Source organism: Ochotona princeps, chromosome 10, assembly GCF_030435755.1.
Source record: "Ochotona princeps isolate mOchPri1 chromosome 10, mOchPri1.hap1, whole genome shotgun sequence".
Taxonomy (NCBI): Eukaryota; Metazoa; Chordata; class Mammalia; order Lagomorpha; family Ochotonidae; genus Ochotona; species Ochotona princeps.
The window spans coordinates 43,914,379-43,936,427 of record NC_080841.1 but is presented as its reverse complement, the minus strand read 5'-3'; the positions used below and the strand labels follow the sequence as shown (position 1 = coordinate 43,936,427).

The window sequence follows — 22,049 nt, the reverse complement described above, 5'->3', positions numbered from 1 at the left end:
TACATGCACACACACCCCGCTCATGTTTGTGTTGGGATACCCTCTGTGTGCCCACCATGTTTTGGCACTGACATGGCCTCTGTCACCTGGTGACCGGGTAGTAGATGGCCTCTGCATCTGGAGTGTTCTTGCATCAGTAGTTTTAAGAGCAGGATGAAAGCAACAGGGTTCTCTACTAAGTCTAATAAGTTTCCTCTAAGTCTTCTGTGACCCTCCAAGGAGAGGAACAAGCTCAAGGTCCCCTTCACAGACTTCTGTAATAAAGGAAGCCTCTTTCATGGGGCTGGTCAGAGGAACTTGCACTAAGCCACAGATAACAAGGAATGACACAAATGAATAAAGAATTGCTGGTTAGAAAAGCAGATGGCCACTCCACATGCATATTTTTTTTTTATTGTTAATTATTTTGCATTATGTGACAGTTTCATAGGCTCTGGGTATCCCCCCCTCCCTCCCCCTCCCCTCCCCCCGGTGGATTCCTCCACCTTGATGCAGTATTACAGTTCAAATTCACCACATGCATATTTATTGTCTTGGCTTTCTTCATGACACCCGCAGTGTTTTAGTGCAGGACGTTTGCAAGAAAGACACCAAGAGTAAAGGTGTTCCTTGGGCACCTCTGGTTAAAACCAGAGATTAGACATCCAAACTAGGGGTCTCAGCCTGAAGACGGATATGAGGTATGGTCTGGCTGTTGGCCTGTAGAACATGTGATTTAGAGGGTGTGTGGTACCAGCAGTGCCATCTGGCCATGGCCAAGGCTCCCTGAAGAGGATGTGAAAGCTGTTGGCTGTACCCCCACAGCCCCATCCTCCGGGGTTTGAAGTCTTTCTGGAAGGGTGGCCAGGGAAGACTCCTGCAGTAAGACATTCTTGGGAAGTCATCTTCCCATGATAATACTGGTAAATGAGGGGTACTTGAACATAAACACTGAGGTACTGTTGATGGCTGATCCGATAGAGGAGACATGGCTGTCAAGTTGTATGATATGCACGATGGGTGTACTGGACAAGAGGAAGTTTCACACTCTAGGCCAGAGGGATGGCATACAATTTGGAAGTTAGGAACTCCTTATTTCTGGAATGTTCTGTGTATATTTTTCAGACAGCAGTTGGCCATGGGCAAATGAGAAGAACAGTCACATTAGTGACAGGGCCCCATGGTGTCTGTGACAATGTAGAAAGGTCACCTGTCGAACAGGCTGCTCCAACAGAATTCCATGAATCCTGACGTGGGAGAAGCAGGCATTTATTTCTCTCCATTCTGGAGGCTGGCGAGTCTAAGACCCAAGGCTCTGGCAGATCCTGGGCCCACTCCCTGCTGGGACTTCTCCGGGGAGCAGGTGAGCGAGCTCTGGGGACCTCCAGGAAGAAGGTGCCAACCCTGAGGTGCACACCTGAGCATGCACTCCAAGGGCTTGGCCTCTTCCTCTTGCTGTCAGCTGCAGGGTAAGGGCTCTGTAAATGGGGTTTGAGTCAGGAGGTGGCTGGCAGTGAGGGAAACATTGAGATTACAGCACAGGCTGAGAAAAAGGCACAAAGCACACTTTCAGATAATCTCGCCTGAAGCTTAAAATCAGAGAAGTTTGGATTTCACACAAGACGGGAGCAAACAAGATTATCAGCCCAGTCCTGTCAGGCCATTGTCTCTGCTTTAAGTCCATTAGGATCCCTAGAGGTGGATGTGTGCAGGACACCAGGAACCCTCAGCAGGAGAAGCCATTACCTCAGGGTCATTCTGAAGGAATTGTGTCCAAAGAAAGGCAGGCAGGCCTTCTTGTCTCTGGAGAATCAGGTATAAAAGATCTCCTAGATCCCCTGACCTGGGCATCTCTTCAGCCTGAAAGCTTTTGGTTCAAATGAGATTATTTCTGGGGCCTGTGTTATAACATAACAAATAGAGCCACATCCTTAAACATCAGCATTCCATGATGCGAGCTGCTCTGCTGCCAGTCCAACTCCTGGCCAGTAGCCTGGGAGAAGCCCCAGAAGATGGCCCCAAGTGTGTGAACCCCTGCCATACCCACGTGAGAGACCCAGAAGATCTTGGTTCCAGCCCTGGCCATTGCAACCATGTGGGGGAGTGAGCCAGCAGTGGAAGAATTTCTGTCTCTCCTCTCTCTAACTTTGCTTTCCAAAGAAATAAATAAATCTTAGCAGAAAACAGAACAAAGTTGTTTCTAAAAGATGGGAGAGTAACAGCACTTTAGGCACAGTTATCTCTGCAAACATGCATTGCAATTGCTCTATTTCCTTTGTTATGATTTTCTCTACACATTATTTGAGAACAGACAGGCATGTGCTTTTATAACAAGGAAAAAAGGCCCTTGAATGATTTCTGTGTGGGAAAGGCTTGGCTGGAGCTGGAACCACGAGAGTGAGTGGCAGGGGACCTGGGCAGCTGGGTGGGCAAGGCGGCCTCCAGCCAGCCCTGGCAGCCTGTGCCACTAGTCATGGGCTCTAAGTCAGGATGGGAGTTCTCTGTTTCAATCATGTGTCTGCCCCCAGGAAAGCTGCAGAGTGTGTTGGGGTGGAGGGGACACAGAGAATGGGAACCTGTCCTACCCCTGTCCAAGAGTCTGTTTGTGCTTGCAGGTGTCATCCAAAGTGTGAGCGACAGACCAGCCTCTCGTCTGACACCTGGCTGCTGGCCTCTGTCCCCAGCCTGGGCCTGGCACTGTAGCCTCCCAGCAGGTAGGGGGAATGTCTTCTCTCTCACTAGCAGTAGGTGTCTGCCAGGAATGTGTGTGTATCTGTGTGGGTCTGGCTGAGGCTCAGGAGGCAGACTGTCTCGGGGTATGGCCAGCTCCTCACATGGTCATTTTCTTCTTCCATCCCTCTCTCCTACACTCCAATGAAGTCTTCATACTCTGCTCAGAAGCACCAGGCATGGTACCACCTGGCTCTGGTCCCCCTCCCCCGGCCTCACAGTGACTGTGTGCCACAGGCATTACCATCTGCTGTCCCCAGGAAAACTCCTGTGTGAATGTGCACTTTGTGCCGTGGAGGACAGAACTGTCTGACCGTGGCCAGCTCCCAGTGCTTGGCTCGTTCTCCCATTGGCCTTGCCTGCTAGGAGGGAAGGCTGAGAGCCAGCTTGAGCTTTGTTTGGTTTCCACTCAGTCCCAAGTCCAAGTATTGTCTTGGGCCGAAATGGGATGCGTGTGCACACACATACACACACACATCAGAAAACATGGAAGTGTGAAATCAAGTTGGTCTGGAGAAGGCAAAGGTGTTATCCAAGGGCAGCTGGAAGGGTCCCTAGGCAGGTGGGAACTATGAGCCTCAGAAACCCACCCACCTCCTGAAGGAGGCAGGTAGGCCAGAGGCCCAGGCGTCTTTGGATCCAGTCAGTGTAAGCCGTTTCCTTCCCACTGCCGGCTGTCCCTGAGTAACCTTGCCCATGTGGGGGGAGTGGCCATTCCCTGCCCTCTCTCTCCCAGGCTAGGCAAGGTCTAGGATCACTCGAGGGGTGAGCCTGTTCTCAGACAGCAAAATAAACCAGGAGTGTTGGCTGAAACCCTATCCACGTTTTGAAAGCCTCATGGCCTCATAGAAAAGGGTCCTGCCCACTCCCAGACGAGCTCTGCTGTCACTTCCGCTCCAGCACCAGCTCCTGATGATTCAAGCACCTTCTCCAAGCACGAGCCATAGACCAGCAGCCAGGGACAGCTCAAATGCAGGATCCTGGGGCACTGCCGAGGCCCGTGGCTGCAGGTGATCCACAGGTGACCCCCCAAGGTTGACAACGGACTGAGTGAGGGAACTTCTGAGGAATGTGAAAGCCCCTGCACGGTGACTGGGCTGGCACCAGGGAATGGTGAAGTAGCCGTGATTTAGCCAGCGGTGGTGCTCTGCCTCTGGTACATAGATGCCATAGTCACCCCAGGAGATGATCAAACATGGACTTCCTGGGGACTGGCAGTGTGGTGCAATGGGTGATGCTATCCCCTGTGACAGCAGCATCCCACGGCAGAGCAGTTTGTGTTCTGGCAGCTTTGCTTCTGACTCAACTCCTTGCTAACGCTCCTGGGAAAGCAGCAGCGAATGGCCCAGGTGCTTAGGTCACCTGCTCACACCCACACATCCTGACCTATTTACACACACCTGTTCACACCCACACATTCTCACCTGCTCACACACATGCACCCTGACCTATTCACACACCTGCTCACACCCACACATCTTCACTTGTTCATATACACAGCCTCACTTGCTCACATGCACACCTACCTGATCCTAGCCACACACCCTCACCTGCTCATTCACACACTTCCTCACACCCTCCTGCTCACACTCACATCCTCAACTGCTTGCATACCACACCTGCTCACACATATACCTACTCACATACATATACCCTCACCTGCTCGCAGTCACGTGTTTTCCACATCTTCTCTTCCGTATCTGCCTCCCTTCTCCCTTTCCCACAGCACAGAGCCCTACTCCCCGCTTTGTGGCCTTTAGGCGTCACTCCTGCTATTCCTATCTGCTTCCATCTCCTCACCACCACCCCAAATCCCTCTAAGAGAAGAGAGGTTGGAGTTCTGGGATTGGAAGGCGGTGGCTGGGAAAGGCAAGAACTAGAGTTTGTCATTTCATTTTGTGTAGACACATAGCAATGCAGGCACCCCAGGAGGGTGGCCACACAAAGACTGGCAAAGACATGCATGGTGACCTTGGAGACACACACACACAGGACACCCTGGAGGGAACACAGGCTGTGCTCCAGCTCATGGGGCATGGCCCCCAGTTTCCACAGCCTTCTCCTTCTGTGGAAGAAACACTTGCCAACCAAGACAGGAAAGCCCACCTGTTCAACTCTTCTTCCCATGCCTGATCTAGCTTCTACCAAGAATATTTTAGTTTCTTTCAAGTTATCTTTGGACAAATGAAGTTCCCATCCTGCCCCATTGGGTAGGAGGGTTACTAGCTCATATCTGTAACAGTCCTGTCAGGGTACTGGCTAATGCCCCTCACGCCTTACGTCATGCCTGTGGGAACTTAGCCACTGTGTGTGCACTCATGGCTCTCAGATTTTCACTGTGAGCCTCTTCTAATCGATTGCTCATCAAAACAGGCAACTGTGGTCTGCCACGTCAGCTTTCTCTTGTGCCAGTGAGCATTAGATGGGCCTTGTCTCCAACTTGAGCCCTTAGTGTGTGTTAAGTCAGGGAAAATTCCTTTCCCCTATCACAAAGCACATCTTTGTTTGGGATAAGAGTGTGTGTGTGTGTGTGTGTGTGTGTGTGTGTGTGTGTGACATTTAAAAGATAAATTCTCAAAGCCTATAAACTCTGGAATGACAGCACATTCAGATTTGTGATGAAACAGATTTCATTCATCAGTAATGTGTGTATGGAGTTGTCAGTTGCTTAGACAGCCACATGAGACATTGGAAGGAACCCTGAACCTGGCCTTCAGTCTGGATTCTAGACCCACAGATGTTGGCTGTGGCCATTGGCTTGATTTCTCTTGAATTTTGCGCTTTCTGCATTTACAAAATAAGAATTAGCATTGCTCTGCCAGCTTGAGGAATGAGCAAACACCTGTGCGTGAAAAGCCAGCAGAGCACCTTAGAGATGTCCGGGGGCTGCTGCGGTGTTGCTGGTACAGTGCCCAGTGCCTCTGGAACCATCTGTGACAATCTTACTGTCTCCGGGGTTTAGAACATCTTCTAAACCAAAGTATGTATCTTGGCTCCCCCTACTCCAGCAAGGTATTCACCTGTCCTGACCTAAGAGGTGACCCAGTTGCTGCCCAAACTTCCAGATACTCCTTGGCTTGGACAGAGAAGTTTCAGGTGGTGAGAGGTGGGGGAGGGTTAGGGAGGCTTGTGCACATCCAGCTCGGCTACTTTGGTTTCTTCCAGGGGCCAAACAATGAAAGAAGGCATGTCCAATAACAGCACCACTAGCATCTCCCAAGCCAGGAAAGCCGTGGAGCAGCTGAAGATGGAGGCCTGTATGGACAGGGTGAAGGTAAGCCCGCACAGCCAGCCTTCCACTCCGCCCCACACCCGGCTCCTAACAGCCACACAGCCTTGCAGTGGTGACATTTACAAGCCAGTGCTTGCCTCAGTGTCCTGAGCGGGCCCGAGAGCTCAAAGGATGCAGAATACACAGTGTGTTGCATGTGTGAGTTCCTTAAGGAGTCAGCAAAAATAGACTCATGCTCAGCGTAGCTCTGCTTAGCTCTCTTGTCACGCCAATAAGTGAGAAGGTTTCAGTGTTTATCAATGAGATCGATCAGTTCTTCTGCTTGAAGCAGAGACCCTGAGGTGAGACAGTCTCAGGTGCCTTGACAGGGCCCTCTTAGAGGTGAACCACTGAACCATGCCTGTGTTTGTCCAACGTCTCCCTGGGGAGAGGAAGCAGGTGCCAGCCACTTCCTCAGTGCGCAGCGCTGGTCTCTGCCATGCTGGGAGAGCTGAAGTGAGATGAGCCACCGTTTCTCCAGGTGCTGCTCAGAGGTGAGCGCAAAGCAGGTGGTTCTGCAGTGCAGCTGGAGCCTGTGGGGAATTTAAATCCCAGGATGTCCAAGACCATTGTGTCTGTAGTCTGGCCACACAAAATCCAGGTGTCTCACCCAGGCAGTAGGCAGCTCCTAATGCCTCCCGTTGCCAGAGTGGGTGGTGCCTCCCTGCAGTTCCAGCACTAGAATGTATCAAAAACGGCTGGATCACACCAGCTCCCACCACTGAAGTGACAGCCACAATAGTCACTCTTCCCTGGGACCTTTGGAGACAAGCTGTCCAGGGAAATGGACAACACTGAGGCCATGGTCTGGTGGGTGCCGGAAGAGTACGGTGGCCCTGAGGAGCCACATTTGTGGGTTAGCTCCACAGTCATGCTCCTATATGCGAAACATGTATTGAGTTCCTGGCCTCTGGTGTTAGCACCTGCTTCAGTTCTAGACGTTGGCAGGCACTTGGACAGTGGAAGGGAGCTCTCACTGACCATCTCTGACTCTCATGCTCTCAAAAAAGTAAAATAAGTATTTAAAAATACACAGTTTATAAGGTAAAAACTTTGACTGCATTTTAGAGAATTCTGTATGTTAACAGTCTCTCAAAGGAAAAAATTTGCTACCCATGTGACAAAGTATGAAGTCTATAAATATAAGCTCTAAAAATCATTTAAAAGGTTGGGCATACAGGAATAGTCGATCTTAAGAAACATGAATACAAGCATACAAAAGGAGTTTCCTTTCATGCATACTACAAAAAAATATATATGATAAAAACAACACAGACCCAGGCAGACGCCATCTTCGCCGCAGCTACTCACTGTCAGCCATGGTCAACCCTACCGTGTGATGGCAAGCCTTTGGGCTGCTTGCAAATTCCCAAAAACTGCAGAAAACTTTTGTGCTCTGAGCACTGGAGAGAAATGATTTGTTTACAAGGACTCCTGCTTTCACAGGATTATTACAGGGTTTATGTGTCTGGGTGGTGACTTCACATGCCATAATGGCACAGTGGCAAACCCATCTGTGGAGAGAATTTTGATGATGAAAACTTCATCCTGAAGCATACAGATCCTGGCATCTTGACAATGGCAAATGCTGGACTAACACAAACGGTTCCCAATTATTCATGTGCACTGCCAAGACTGAATGGTTGGATGGCAAACATGTGGTCTTTGGCAGAGTGGAAAAGGGCATGAGTATTGTGGAAGCCATCAAGAACTTTGGGTCTGAGAATCGAAAGACCAGCAAGAAGGTTACCATTGCCAACTGTGGACAGCTCTAATTCATTGGATTGTTTCCTCCTCACCACCAGACTGTTCCTTGTGTAGCTCAGGAGAGCACCCCTCATCCCATCTGCTCCTGACACCCTACACTGCACTCGCTGCAATTCTTTCGGTTCCCTGTGTTCCTTACTCCCCTTCCAGGTCTAGCAGGATTGCAGAGTTAAAGTTATGATTGTGAAATAAAACTGTAAGTGACAAGTAAGCACATAAACACACACACACACTCCCAGAATCTCAATGTCCATTATCTTGGCCAAATTCAGTGCCATCCATCAAGTGCTCTATGAAGTCAGCAGTTGTCCTCTTGGTTGGAGTAGAAATGGGCTCAGTCTTTAAAAAATTGGGAATGTGTCAAAAACGTTTGTCATGTGTACTCTTGGAGCCAGCATTGACGTTTCTGCAAATTTACCCTAAAAAGAGGACAATCATATGAATGATGAAAGACAGTAAGAGGTTCATCAGAACTATTTATAAAGTTAAAAAATGAAAATAGCAACGGGTAGAAATTGGTGAAGTTGGATATGTAGTGTTATACTATCATTCAAAACAGTGATGCAGATCTGTTACACCCATGTAAAAAGCACATTATAGGATAGCATGCCTAATGTTCTAGTCATGTGAAATTATCTGTACAAACATGAGTAGTAAGAAAGGTATCTAGGCAGATGTCTTACCAAATGTTCTCTCCAAATGGTGAGATTTCAGTTGATTTTCACTCGTATCCTCATTCTTCAGTGTTACAAGTACAAATTATTGTTGTAAGGACAGTGAGGGTAGGAATCTCTTCACTGCCACTGCCCACTCACCCCCCGCCCCTGTCCCCAGCTCCTGCCCTGTATCTCAGCTCAGACCTTGTCTGAGGGCATTTGGAAGAAGGAAGGTGTCGTGCTGGGAGAATGGTGCCCAGGTGATAGTAAACAGAAAAAGGAATTTATCATCAGGTACAAGGGATATTCAGAAAGTTCAGGAAGTGCATATTATAAAAATATGTGCATGCATCTCAAAAAGTTTTGCACCAAAACTTTTTAATTCCATGTTTTGTTAACTTTTTGAAGCCCCCTAGTAAATGTAAAAATTAAATGTGCATTAGGTTGAGATTCTCTTTACTGCTGGTTTTCTCTGTAAGAGTAAGTCAGTGCATTTACTGGAACGTATGATTAACCATCGGAAAGGTTGCCGAGAAAGCCTTCCTGGCATCAGGCTTTGTCCTTTTGGTTTGCTTTTGTGAGGAATCCAGAGTTTTGGCTCATAATTTTACTAACAGATATACATCTGTAACACGTGTCTTACTCTTAATTTTTCCTAAGATTCACAGTGTTGGCAACTGATGGATTCTTTTAAAAGAGGAAAAAGGTTTTTAATTTTGTTTTACATAAAGAGAATAGATTTTTGCATTCTGTATGTACAGTTCAAGAAGTCAATCACTTGTCCCTCGCCTCCATGCTCCCTGCCATCTCTCTCTCCCTACCCTCTCTTCAACAGTATTTATAGAGTCATAATTTTAATCTGCTATATATTCACAGGCTTAATTTGCCACTAATCATAATACTTAGCAGGTAAAAAGAATAGAAGACTACATTTCCACTGGAATATAAACATAGGTTAAAAAGGACACTCCTATCCCAAAGTGACCGTTTCATTCCTACACTTTTTGTTTGTTGTATATTGGCTTCAATATATCCAAAACAATATGATATTTGTCTTTTTGGATTAGCTTGTTTTACTAAGCATAATAATTTCCAATTGAATCTGTATAACATCATTTTTTTTCTGAATCTGAGAACATTGTAGTTATTTTGATTGGGAACCAAAATGTCTTCTGTTGTTTGACTTTTTTGCAGAACATAAAAATGCACAGTTGAGTTTATAATGTCAACTGGAAAATTCTAAGGTCAAAGTAAGCAGGTGTTAACACAAAAGATAGGTGGCTAGAATATCTTGATATACCTAATGGGGGACTGAGAAAGAGCAAGCTGGGGCAAATCCTCCTGTTTTCAGAGAGGTGGCTCACAGGTAATTGTAAATGTCTGGGAAAGCCCAGGCTAAGAATGTAGTTAAGGTTTCCAAGAATGTTGAGATCACAAGAACACTTCTTTCTTTTCCTCTTTGTCTCTCTCTTTCTCCCTTCTTTTCCCTCCCTCCTTTCACTTCAAAGGCAACTACAGTGGGGAAGGGACAGAAGCAAAGATCTCTATTCACTGGTTCACTCTCCAGATGACCACAATAGCCAGGGCTGGGCCAGCCTGAAGCTGAGAGTCTGGAACGCTGTCCAGGTCTCCTTGCAGGAGCCCAAGCACTGGAGCCTTCCTCTGGTGCTTTCCTGGGCATGTGAGCAGGAAGTTGGATTGGAAGTGGTGCAGCCAGGGCTCAAACCAGGATTCACGGGAATGCTGAAATCCCAGGCAATAGCTCAACCCGCTGTGTCATAACACAAACCACAAAAGAATATTTCTAGAACAAATAAAACATTAGTAACGTTTACATCATGGACACAGTCAAGGTTGTAAATTTTGCCTTTTCTTTGTGTCCAATCTGAACGCTATTTAGTAACACTTCCTGGATCCATCTTAAGTTCATGATTTAGAGCTTCATTTTATCATTCTGTGCAAAAAACACTCTTCACTCTCACCTAGACCTTTAGAGATCAAACATTCACACGCCACCCTTCCACAGTCAGAGTTAGAAATAAAGAAAGTTTGATCAGAAGGAGTAGTTCCAGAACAGGGTCAGATAAAAGGAGGAAAAACCTTTGAATGAAGTGAAAGGCCAGAACAGGGCAAGTAGAACAGGAAGGGGAAGGTTTGTCTGAAAAAGCAAGGGAACTGTCACATTCACAGCGTTGAATTCACATCTTCTCATTCTCTCCCTCCTTCTGTCACTCCAGGTGGACCATGCTCTAGCATCCTTCTGTCTGGGTAAGGGTACCCATTGGTAGCGGTTAGCTGCCAGCCTGCAGGTACTGTCCTTCCAGTGTGCTGAATGCTGGGTGCCCTTCTGCCCCAGGAGGACATAGCTGATAGTGCTGAGTACAGTCAGGGACAGCGTTTTCTTTCTTTCTTTCTTTCTTTTTTTTTTTTTTTTAATAATAAACCGGGCCCAATGTGGTAGGATAGTGATTCATTCCCCAGGTAGCCGCAACAGCTAGAGCTGAGCCAATCCGAAGCCAGGAGCCCAAAGCCTCTTCCCAAGGCTTTGGGCCATCCTCCTGATTTCCCAGGCTACAAGCAGGGAGCTGGATGGGAAGCGGAACTGCTGGAATCAGAACTGGCACCCATAAGGGATCCCAGAGCGTGCAAGGTGAGGACTTTAGCCACTAGGCTACCACACCAGGCCCTGGGGACAGTGTTTTCTTAAAAAAATAAATAAGCAAAAATACGATCTTTTAAAATGACATTCATTTATTGGAAAAAGTAAGAGAAGAAGACAGAGAGCACTTCTCTCTAAGAAATGCCAGTCCCTTCTGAGAGCCTTCAGACCAGATTCTTCAGTTGGGTCCTGGTTATGGTCACCCTTCAGTGCTAAGTCCCAGAAACCTCTTGAATGACTCGCTAATTTTTATCTATACATTTCTATTTCATTAATATGACTGAAAGACTGATTTCTTTGTAGAAAACTAAGAAATATTAAAATGGAGGAGCAATTGGTTGGAGACATGCACCAGCCTGTGGAAGGAGTTAAGTCCATGTCCAGAGTAGATCTGGGTCAGTCTCCGGTCAAGCCAAGAGAGGGCCTTGCCATTCAGTGGTGAATGCCATGGAATAGCAGCTGTTAATTTAGATGCACTTTGCAATATTGAAACGCTCTTCCCTGTGTCCTAGATTTATCTCTCAATGTTCCTTACCTATTGATGGGAGGGGAAAAAAACCCTTTATGTTGATGATAGTGGCTGGAGACATTTGATCTTAGGATCCACAGAGTGACTCTGTTGTATTACTCTCTTGTTCACATGGATCTCCCACCTTGACCCTCCTCTGGTTTCCACCTGCTGGTACAACTTTCTTCCCTCTCAGTTCAGTGTCTTATGTGTCCTGGGACCTGCCAGGTTTGTGGGATCTGCCAGCTTTTACCCTTGTAGGCTATTTATCAACAACTGAAAATTACCTATGTCATTGATCATATTGATCTGGAGTAATGGAGTAATTATTGGTATCCACTTAAAGCCATTAATGTGGAAATATCCAGAGAATTTCATCAGGAACTGGCATGTTATTTTCCAGTTTATCTCCGTGTTAGAAGAAGGGGTGAAAAACCACAAGAATTCACCCTGAAGTGTTTGTGGAGAATTGAGAGTTAGGCATTTACGTATAATGTCCTGAATATTTAATTAGCGATAACCAACATATGTCTCTAGTAAAGTGTAGACCAAATTCAAGTCCAACCTTGTATATGATAGCACTGCACCATGCTGACCACAACTTGACTGCTTGAGGGAAGAACAAGCAAAGCCCACGAAGATGCCTTTAATCAATTCCAAGTTGTAGTGTTAAGACAGTCCAGAGTTGCTGAAAAGTAGATGTGGGTCTCTTTACTTCAGATGCAAAGGATAAGTGCGGTGGGTGTCACTGCCAGAACAGTAATTATGTCATCTGTCTTGTCATTGAGTGTGACTATAACAATTGCAGCATTTTTTCCTATCATTGAAGCTTGTAATTAGAGTGCAACTAACAGGATTACGTGCTAACTTGGGCTGTTTTAATCACCTCTTTCAGTCAGAAACATAATGGTGAAATTCCACAGTTGTTCCCGGGCTGCAGATTGCTTTTAGCATCTGTTATCTTGTTAACTCTAACAATTCAATACCAAGGGGAAGGCGGGGCGGAGATGCTCCGCACATTTCATCACGGGGGACTTGTACTCCGGCCAACAGCAGGCTTGACAAGAAGCACACACAGTAAGGGAGTTTTCAGTTGTTGTTGTTTTTGTTTCTGTTTACCAGAATGCAATTTCCTTTAGACAAACAAATTTTTTATTTTATGTTTCTTTTTTTAAAAAAATACTTATTTTACTTATTTTATAGGCAGAGTTACAGAAAAGGAGAGACAGAGAGATCTTCTATCTGCTGGTTCTCCTCAAATGGTTGTGATGGCTGGGATTAGACTAGGCCAAAGCAGGAGCAAGGACCTTCTTAAGGATCTCCCACATGGATGTAAGGGCCCAACCACTTGGGCCGTCTCCTGTTGCTTTTCCAGGCTGGGGGCTGGGTTAGAAGTGGATCAAAAGTGGAGCAGCTGGGACTCAAATCAGTGCCCATATGGGATGCAGGCCTTGAAGGTGATGGCTTTGCCCACTACGGCACAGTGCCAATTCCTTCTTTTATGTTTCAAAAACGGCCAATGTTTTATGGGAACCTGCAGTGTTCACAGCTTCTGGTGTATAGTAGGAAATGTCCACCAATAAACAGTCTAATCTGAGCTGATGACGAAAGTCCTCCCATTTAACCTGAGCAGCAGGTTTAGACATTAGCCTGAACGCTAACGACATTGCCTTGCACGTGTAAGGCTTCAAGACAGACATCAGCTGAACTGATCTGCTCTGATCACTTTAAGAATTCTCCACCATACTTCAGTGATAAAAGAACACAGGGATGTTGGACACTGTGTAAAACAAGGGAGCTATTGGAAGCTGGCATTGTGGCATAGCAGTTTAAGCCGCCACCTGTAATGCCAGCATTTCAAATGGGCACTGGTTTGAGTCCCAGCTGCTCCACTTCTGATGCAACTACTTACTTATGGCCTGGAAAAGCAGCAGAGGATGACCCACGTCTTTGGGCCCCCACCCGTGTAGGAGACCTGGGTGAAGCTCTGGCTTCTGGCTTCAGACCAGCCTAGCTCTAGTTGTTGCAGCCATTTGGAGAGTGAACCAGCAAGTTACTCTCTCTCACTCTCTATATATGTCTCAGTTTCTCTAACTCTATAACCTTGCAAATAAATAAGCTTTTTTTTTTATAAAGGGGAGACAGATTATGAAAGTGGAAAACTCCCTTTGTGCCTTTGTTGTAAGATGACTGCCCTATTACAAATAGCTGTTGTCCAGGTGAACCACCCTTTACAGGGTGGCTGTTGTAGTCCGTTTCCAGACTGCGTGATTGACAGAGAAAAGGAATGTCTCACAGTCCCGGAGGCTGAGAGCTGCAAGCACTTAGTGCCAGCCTCCGTGCTCTGCTATAACATGGCCAAAGGGCAGGGCATCCTGGAGAAAGCAGACAGATTGGGCCAAACTCAGGATTTTATCAGGAACCAATAATGACCAACCTACTTCCACCCTGAGTTCACACCAGAGGGTGGTGCTTTCCTGATGCCAACACCCCTTAGAGGTCCTGCCTCTCACTGCAGCGACGCTGGCCATCTGATTTCAGTGTGAGTTTTGGAGGAAACATTCATCCTGTGACAGTCTTATCTTAATAACAGTGAATGTATTTGGAAAATTAACACTGCAAGCTTTTAACTGGTGCTCGTGCTGGCCTCCTGATGCGTCACACAGGTGGGCAGGCAAAAGTCCGCACTCACAATCCAGAAGAGTGTAAACCTGTCCCTATGAGAGCAGAACTGTGATCTTAACCAAAGGAGGCAGCTGGAGAACCACATGTTTGCTTGAAAGAGAAATTGTGGCCTCAAGTACAGCATCATCTGTTGGAAGTGACAGAATACTTCATAAACTACCCCTGTTTGGGGCTGGCAAGGGCAGATTTCAGCAATGCACTTGCTTGGAGACCCACACTGTGAAGCTGAGGTGAAAGGGGCATGGGGCCCAGCTTGCACGCTTCCTCAGCAGGCTGTCCTCCAGGGCCCCAGCCTTCTGTGAGCCCCCCTCCTCCAGTGCCTCAGACATGACGTACTGGTTGGATCAGAAACAGGGAGCCGACTGTGTAAGTAGACAGGGCTGGGGAAGACACTCTCAGGAGACTTTAGCAAGCCTACTTCTGACCATGGTGGAGGGTCCCATGTGGAGGTGGACAGAGGGGAGTTTCACAAGGCACAGTGGCACTGTTCAGGGGAGAGTCTGGGAGGGGAAGCAAGTCCCAACTGAGGACACTTACTGTCCCCAGATTGAAGAAATGACCTGAGGAAGCCCAGGTGCCAGGCTGTTTCTCTCTGTCTGATCATGTAGGCTCCCAGAGAGATGATGTGCAAGGAGAGTGTGCTGGCCACCTGACAGTTTCGTTTCTCATTACCAGTTAATGAGGCAGCTGCTATAGCATAGTGTAGGTTCTGTACAGTGTAGACTAGTTGGCTTCAAATTCTGGTTTCCGTTCCTAGATGTGTGATCTTCTTAACCACCTGTCTTGGTTTTCTTGTTATAGAGTGGTTTTAAGAGTAGTCCTCTTCATGTATATTTGGGAATTGCCAAGAGGGCCAGCACTGTGGCTTAATGGGTTAAGGCACTGCCTGTAGCACCAGAATCCCATGTGGATGCCCGTTTGAATCCTAGCTGTTCCACTGCCTATCCAGCTCCCTACTACTTTGCCTGGGAAGGCAGTGGAAGATGGGCCCCTGCACCCATGTAACAAATCTGGAAAATCTTCTATCTTTGGCTTGGCCCAACCATGGCAGTTAAGGTCATTTGGGAAACAAACCAGAAGATGGAAGATATCTCTCTCTATCTGAATCCCCCACCCCCCCATCAACTCCCCTCTAACTCTGCTTTTCATTTTTTTTTAAGATTTATTTATTTTTATTACAAAGTCAGATATACAGAGAGGAGGAGAGGCAAGGAGGAAGATCTTCCGTCCAATGGTTCACTCCCCAAGTGAGCCGCTATGGCAGGTGCGCGCCAATCCGAAGCCGGGAACCAAGAGCTCTTCCAGGTCTCCCACACGCATACAGGGTCCCAAGGCTTTGGGCTGTCCTCGACTGCTTTCCCAGGCCACAAGCAGGGAGCTGGATGGGAAGTGGAGCTGCCGGGACTAGAACCGGCAACCATATGGGATCCTGGGGTATTCAAGGTGAGGACTTTAGCTGCTAGGCACGGCACTGGGCCCAACTCTGCTTTTCAAATAAATGAACTTTTAAAATGAAACAAAAGGAAATTTCAAAGAGACTAGATTTTTTTTTTAAATATTTATGTATTTTTACTGGAAAGTCAAATACACAGAGAGGAGGAGAGACAGAGAGGAAAATCTTCCATCCACTGATTTACTCCCCAAGTGACCACAATGGCCAGAGCTGAGCCGAACCAAAGCTAGGGGCCTGGAACCTCTTCCAGGTTTCCCATGTGGATGCAGGGTCCCAAGGCCTTGGACTGTCCTCAACCGCCTTCATAGGCCACAGTCAGGGAGCTGGATGGGAAGTGGGGCTGCTGGGGTTAGAACCGGTGCCCATGTAGGATCCCAGCTCATACAAGGCAAGAACTTTAGCTGCTAGGCTACCACACTGGGCCCAGAGACTAGATTTTAAATATTTCACCACAAACAGTATACATTATTATTTGAGATAGTAAATAATTTACTTGGCTGGATTTAGCCATTCACAATTTATAAATACAGAAAATGCCATTATTGAACAGGCATTTGGTGTAATAGGATACCACCCTGGCACCTGTATTCCATGTTAGTGTTTGAGTTTGAGTTCTGACTCTGCTGATTCCAGCTTCCTACTAATGCCTCCCTAGGAGGCAGCTAGCAATGGACCAAGTGCCTGAGTCTCTGACACCCACATGGGTAACCAGGATTGAGCTCCCGCCTTCTGACTTCAACCTGACCCAGCCCTGGCTATTGCTGGCATCAGGGGCAGTGGACCAGTGGATGGAAGACTTCTTTCACTTTTCCTGTCTTTGTCTCTCTGCTTTTCAAATGAAAATAAATAAATTTGTTTAAAATGCATTATTCTCTGTTATATAAATATTCAGTTTTTGTCTTTTAAAATCAAGAGGATTATAGGTGTCAGAATTAGATGGTGTAATTTGTGTGATGCATTCAGCACCACAGTCAGAGCATACGGACCACTAGATAATTGGTAGGGACTGTTATGGTTTTATGCAGCCATTTCCTGCACCTGGTAGACTGTAAGTCTGCCACAAAAGACGTTCATTGTCATTGTGCCAGGGGACTACCTTATGGAAACAAAGGTAGCTTTGGGCCATCCTCTATTGCATTCCTAGGCCACAAGCACGGAACTGGATGGAAGTGTAGCAGCCAGGACTTGAACAGGCACCCACATGTGATCCCAGCGCTTGCAAGGTGAGGATTTAGCCAGTGAGCCATTGTGCTGGGCTCTGAGTTTTTGAATCTTCTCAGTAAGGTACCCCAGAGGGTGAAGATCCTGCCTGTTTTTTCCCTGCATTCTTCCTGAATGAAGCAGTGAGGCTAATAAAGAACTCAGAATCAACAGAACATATCTTAAAGCAGAAAATAGGTTCATAGAGACAGAGAACCCAGAGGGACATTGGGAGAGAATGACCTGGAAGAGCTCCCTAAAGTCAAAGCTGAGAGCTGGCAGATCCAGGAGGGCAGGGGCCTTCAAGTGGGGGAATAGGGTGATCTTTGCACTGCAGCCCATTGTGTGTGCTGGGCAACCACAGGGATCCCTTCCCAGTCCTACCAGAGGAGCACCTGGGTGGCCGCATGGGAGAGCCCCCGCAGCCTCCGCCTCTCAGGGTGCGGTGAGAAGCCTGCGGTGGAGATACAGGGGTGTGGTGAGGCAGGGAGGGTGCTGGCCAGCTAGGGCACACAAGCCTGTCTCCTGGACCCTGGCCATGTACTGCAGTGGGCCACAGCCCAAGTCTGCTGCCCTGCGCCTGATTGATAGTCTCTTGCAATGGTTTCACGGGTCTCCTACAGCCATGGTCCTCACCTGCACTTCCCCCTCCGAGGGAGATTCCAGGGGGGATGTCCTGTCAACCACTGTGAATTTCAGGTACTCCACTCAACTCCACAGACTTTATGTAGGGTTTTAAATTCTTACCAATGGTGCTGTTTTCTAGAAAACAGTGTGGTAGCCTAGTGGCTGGGGTCCTCACCTTGCACGTGCCAGAATCCCATGTGGGTGCCCTGTTTCCCATCCAGCTCCCTGATTGTGGCCTAGGAAGGCAGCTGAGGATGGTCCAAGGCCTTGGGACCCTGCATCCACATGGGGCACCTGGAGGAGGCTCCAGGCTCCTAGCTTTGGTTCGACTCAGCTCCAGTCGTTGTGGTCACTTGGGGAGTGAATCAGTGGATGGAAGATCTTCCTCTCTGTCTCTCCTCCTCTCTGTATATTTGACTTTCCAATAAAAATAAATAAATCTTAAAAAGAAAATATATTTTTTTAATTTGATAGCCAGATTTACAGAACAGAGAGAGAGATCCTTAAATGGCCACAACCGCCACCAGCCACAGCTGAGCCAGTCTGAAGCCAGGAGCCTCTTCCAAGTCTCCCACATAGGTGCAGGGCCCCAAGGACCTGGGCCATCCTCTCCTGCTTTTCCATAATCAGGGAGCTGAATTGGAACTAGAGCAGCCAGGAAACAAACTAGTGCCTCAAGGGATCTAGTGCTGTAGGTAGAGAGTTAGCATGCTGCACATTGTGCCAGCCCTCATGGTGCTGTGGAGGAAGGATCATAAGCTTTTTAGAGTAAAAATCACTTTAGAAATAGCAAACTCTCAGGGCCCGGCACAATAGCTCTGTGACTAAATCCTCGCATTGTAAGCCCTAGCTGTTGTCACCATCTGGGGAGTGAACCAGCAAATAGAAGGTCTTTTTCTCTGTCTCCCTCTCTCTGTAAATCTGATCTGCCTCTCCAATAAAAATAAATACATGTGAAAAAAGAAAAGAAATAGCAAAGTCTCCTCAATTTACAAATGAGAGATAAAAAGCTCCGAGAGGTTGAGGTACTTCCCTAAGAGTGCAGGTACAGGTGGAAATTTCTCAATTGCACAGCCCCAACAGATGTTGGCTTGGCCAGGACTTAAGGTCTTCTCAATTTCAAGTTGATTTATTTAAGGGTAAAAAAATATACTCTTCTCTGGGCCCAGCGCAGTGGCCTAGCGGCTGAAGTCCTCACCTTGAAAGCCCCAGGATCCCATATGGACGCCGGTTCTAATCCTGGCAGCTCCACTTCCCATCCAGCTCCCTGCCTGTGGCCTGGGAAAGCAGTTGAGGACGGCCCAATGCATTGGGACCCTGTACCCGCGTGGGAGACCTGGAAGAGGTTCCTGGTTCCCGGCTTCAGATCAGCGCGCATCAGCCCGTTGCGGCTCACTTGGGGAGTGAATCATTGGACGGAAGATCTTCCTCTCTGTCTCTCCTCCTCTGTGTATATATGGCTGTAATAAAATGAATAAATCTTTAAAAAAGTATATACTCTTCTCTTATGTCTCTCCTGGAGTTAATTCTACACTGGAGGATGTGCAAAAGGACCTGGGTGCGAATCAGAGGAAGACTCTCTGCCAAGTGTTTGAAATTGAACCAGTCTCAGAAATCCAGAAGGGAGTTGTGTGTGGCTGGTGTGGCTTGGAAACGTTCTCGCCATTCATTTGTAGCCTGGTCTGTGTTGTTCTGGAAAAGACTTAGACATTGAAGGCATCCAGAACATTCCATTTGACTCTGGGTGCTTCCCCTCCCATGTGAGCCTCTAATAAGCACTTGCGGGCAGAGCAAGCAAATTGGCAGGATGAGTTCATGCACAGTTTGGTCATTAGCCAAGCACATAACAGACAGCAAGCCAAGTGAGCAACTAAGTCTGTCCCACACTTAGTGCTGGCTTCCTGGCCCAGTGCCCTCTGCCACTCTGCTCTCCCTGTGAAATTGAGTTGGGGCCAGTCATACACAGCTGCCACGTGGCAACAGTGGCAACAGATGCAGCCAAGACTGTAAGAACGGAGTGGAGAGAGCTGTCTGACCTTTGGTCCGAAACAACTGGGCAGCCAGGGAGCAGCCACTCCCTGGGAGGTGTGTGTCCTATTGAGGAGCAGGAAGGGGGTTGCAATCAACAAATAAACAGTATGATCGTGATGGCATGGTGGGACGAGCGGGGCCAGCATCCTGCTTCAAACTCTTCCAGAACAGGTTCAGACAGGCTCAATTGGAGTCTGAGAACAGATGTTTAGTGCAGCGGTTAAGACATGGTTTGGGACACTGTGTCCCCTATCAGGTGCTTTGGTTTAAGTCTTGACTTCCTGCTGATAACACACCAAAAGCAACAACAGCTCATAGCTCCAGTGTAGTTGAGTCCCTGCCATCTACACGGGAGCCCTGGGTTGAGTTCCCAGCTCCAGGCTTCAGCCTGTCTCAGCCCCAGCTCTTACAGACATTTGAGGAGTGAAGCAGCTTTTCGTTTGTGTCTCTGTCTGCCTTTCAAAAACAGTGAAAATAAGTTTTTTAAAAAAAAAATAACAGTGAAAATTTGCATAGAGGACAACTGGGCTGCTGCTGGCTCTGCAGGCTTCCTGACTGCTGGCTTTGCGATCCTAGGATGCCTCTCTGTCCTGGGAGCCATGCTTTGTACCCTGTACTGCCCAGGCACACCCCACAGTGGGTCATGCACAGGACAGCCCAACCTGCAGCTGAGCTGCTGTCCACGGGGCACCTGCAGCAGCCCATCGCGTGAACTGACCTTGACCGAGCACCTGTGCTCTGTGTCCACAGGTCTCACAGGCGGCCGCGGACCTCATGGCGTACTGTGAAGCCCACGTCCGGGAAGACCCTCTCATCAGTCCAGTGCCTGCATCTGAAAACCCTTTCCGCGAGAAGAAGTTCTTTTGTGTCATTCTCTGACTCCAGCTGGTGATGCCCACGCCTGCTGTGCTGTCCATGAAACTCCCCCGTGGGAGACCATGCATGCTTGTTACCTTGGGGACATGACCCACACCCACCCTGCCAGGCCTCCCCATGTCTCTTCTTTTTTCATTGATTTTCTTCGTGGTGTTCCAGGTCACCTTCTTTTTCTCATTTGTACGTTAGTTTCTTTATTCACCGAGAAAATAGACATGTTTTTATAGCCAGATAACACATAATCAATATGGATTTCAAGGTTTTCAAATCTGTGGACATGCATTCTCCTAAGGATAAATATACCAATAAATACATTTTCAGTGGAAAATACACTGAAAAGAGAAACTGGACCCAAGTATCCCCTGTCTATAATAACAGTGCCAATGGAAACATCTTAACCCCTGTGAAACTTATGTGGAAGTTTCCCTCCCTGCAGCAGGTGGTTCTGGGAGTTCTCTGTACCCCACATTTGTTTGAATCCCACTGAAGGGAAGTAGCCTGCCAGATGGGAACGTGTAACTTCCCAGAGCCGTATGGCCTGGACAGTCTGCTTAGCCCTGTTCCCTGTTGGGCACTGAAGGCGGTCCTTCCCCAAGTGTCCCTATGGGGTGGTCAGTGCAGTGCCCTTGGCTTCTGCACAGCCGGCAATACACACGTTCCAGCCATCCCTGCGGGGATCATAAGCCCTGCCAAGGCTTCCCGACCCTGTCCCCTCTCTTCCAACCCCTGCTCGATTTTACCCCGTGGATGGAATTCATAGGACCTATTTTGGCTGCAGCACTGGGCCATTTGGGGTGTCCTGTCCCATGGAAGTGAGTGAGGGCAGCAGCAGCTCCCTGTTGGATTTAACCCTCCCACAGTCAGCACCACACTGGCGTCACAGCAAGTCAGAACAGAGATGTAGGGAGGTTACATAATCTGCTGAGACTTGTAGAGTTGCTTGTAGAACTTCATGGAAAGTGGAATTAAAGTTACTATTTTGATTCAAAAAAAAAATGGAAATCCATTCATATAAGGAATCTATGGAAATGCATGTTATGACTTTGTGAGTTTAAATGTTTTGACATCACAATAAATGATGTTTTGATTCCATATTTTCATGAACTGTTGGGAGGCTGCTCAGAGATAGTGAGCTGGAAACTTGGGGTGCAAGCACTGTAGCCCCAAAGCCTTCATTGAGCACCCAGGTCATGCTCCTTTCCATACATTCCTGTTTGCAAGTGGGTAGACGTGATGAAACACACCTTTGCTGCAGTCACTCACATCCCCTAGCACACATGTGTTCTTGCACTTGCATGGGGAGGAGGCCTATAAAGTGTGTGCCCAGGCGGGTCAAGGAGGAGATAGCCTGGGGGCCCTGGAGAAAGCTGTGCAGCGGTGGGTTAGGTCTTGGATTTTCTGAGATGAACCTACCGATGCCTTCTGAACCATACCGTCAGCACCCTAATGAAAGAGGACAAGAGGCCGTGGGAGCAGAGAGCTCTCTGTCTAGCTCCGCTCTGTCCCATCCCTTAGGAGACTGCCTGTCTCATAGGCTGCTCCAGTGTCTTGCTGTACAATCTAGGATGAGCCATTGTACACCTTAGATGTCTGCACCTGTAGATTAG

At 47.7% G+C, this 22,049-nt stretch overlaps 1 protein-coding gene and 1 pseudogene across 1 annotated transcript; both read left to right on the top strand.

Moving 5' to 3' along the window:
• Nucleotides 1–5,877: 5,877 nt before the first annotated feature.
• GNG4 (G protein subunit gamma 4) lies at nucleotides 5,878–21,471 on the top strand. Its single transcript, XM_004578522.2, has 2 exons — nucleotides 5,878–5,983; nucleotides 20,317–21,471. Exons 1-2 carry the CDS (start codon nucleotides 5,885–5,887, stop codon nucleotides 20,443–20,445), a joined length of 228 nt encoding a protein of 75 aa, XP_004578579.1. The 5' UTR covers nucleotides 5,878–5,884; the 3' UTR covers nucleotides 20,446–21,471.
• On the top strand, nucleotides 7,320–7,755 carry LOC105942298 (peptidyl-prolyl cis-trans isomerase A-like; annotated as a pseudogene).
• Nucleotides 21,472–22,049: the final 578 nt, after the last annotated feature.

Excerpts from the sequence above, each read along its gene's own strand:
- GNG4 (XM_004578522.2), top strand. The coding sequence starts at position 5,885 with ATGAAAGAAGGCATGTCCAATAACAGCACCACTAGCATCTCCCAAGCC. Across the intron at positions 5,984-20,316 it reads CCTGTATGGACAGGGTGAAG|GTCTCACAGGCGGCCGCGGA; the intron begins GTAAGCCCGCAC and ends CTGTGTCCACAG.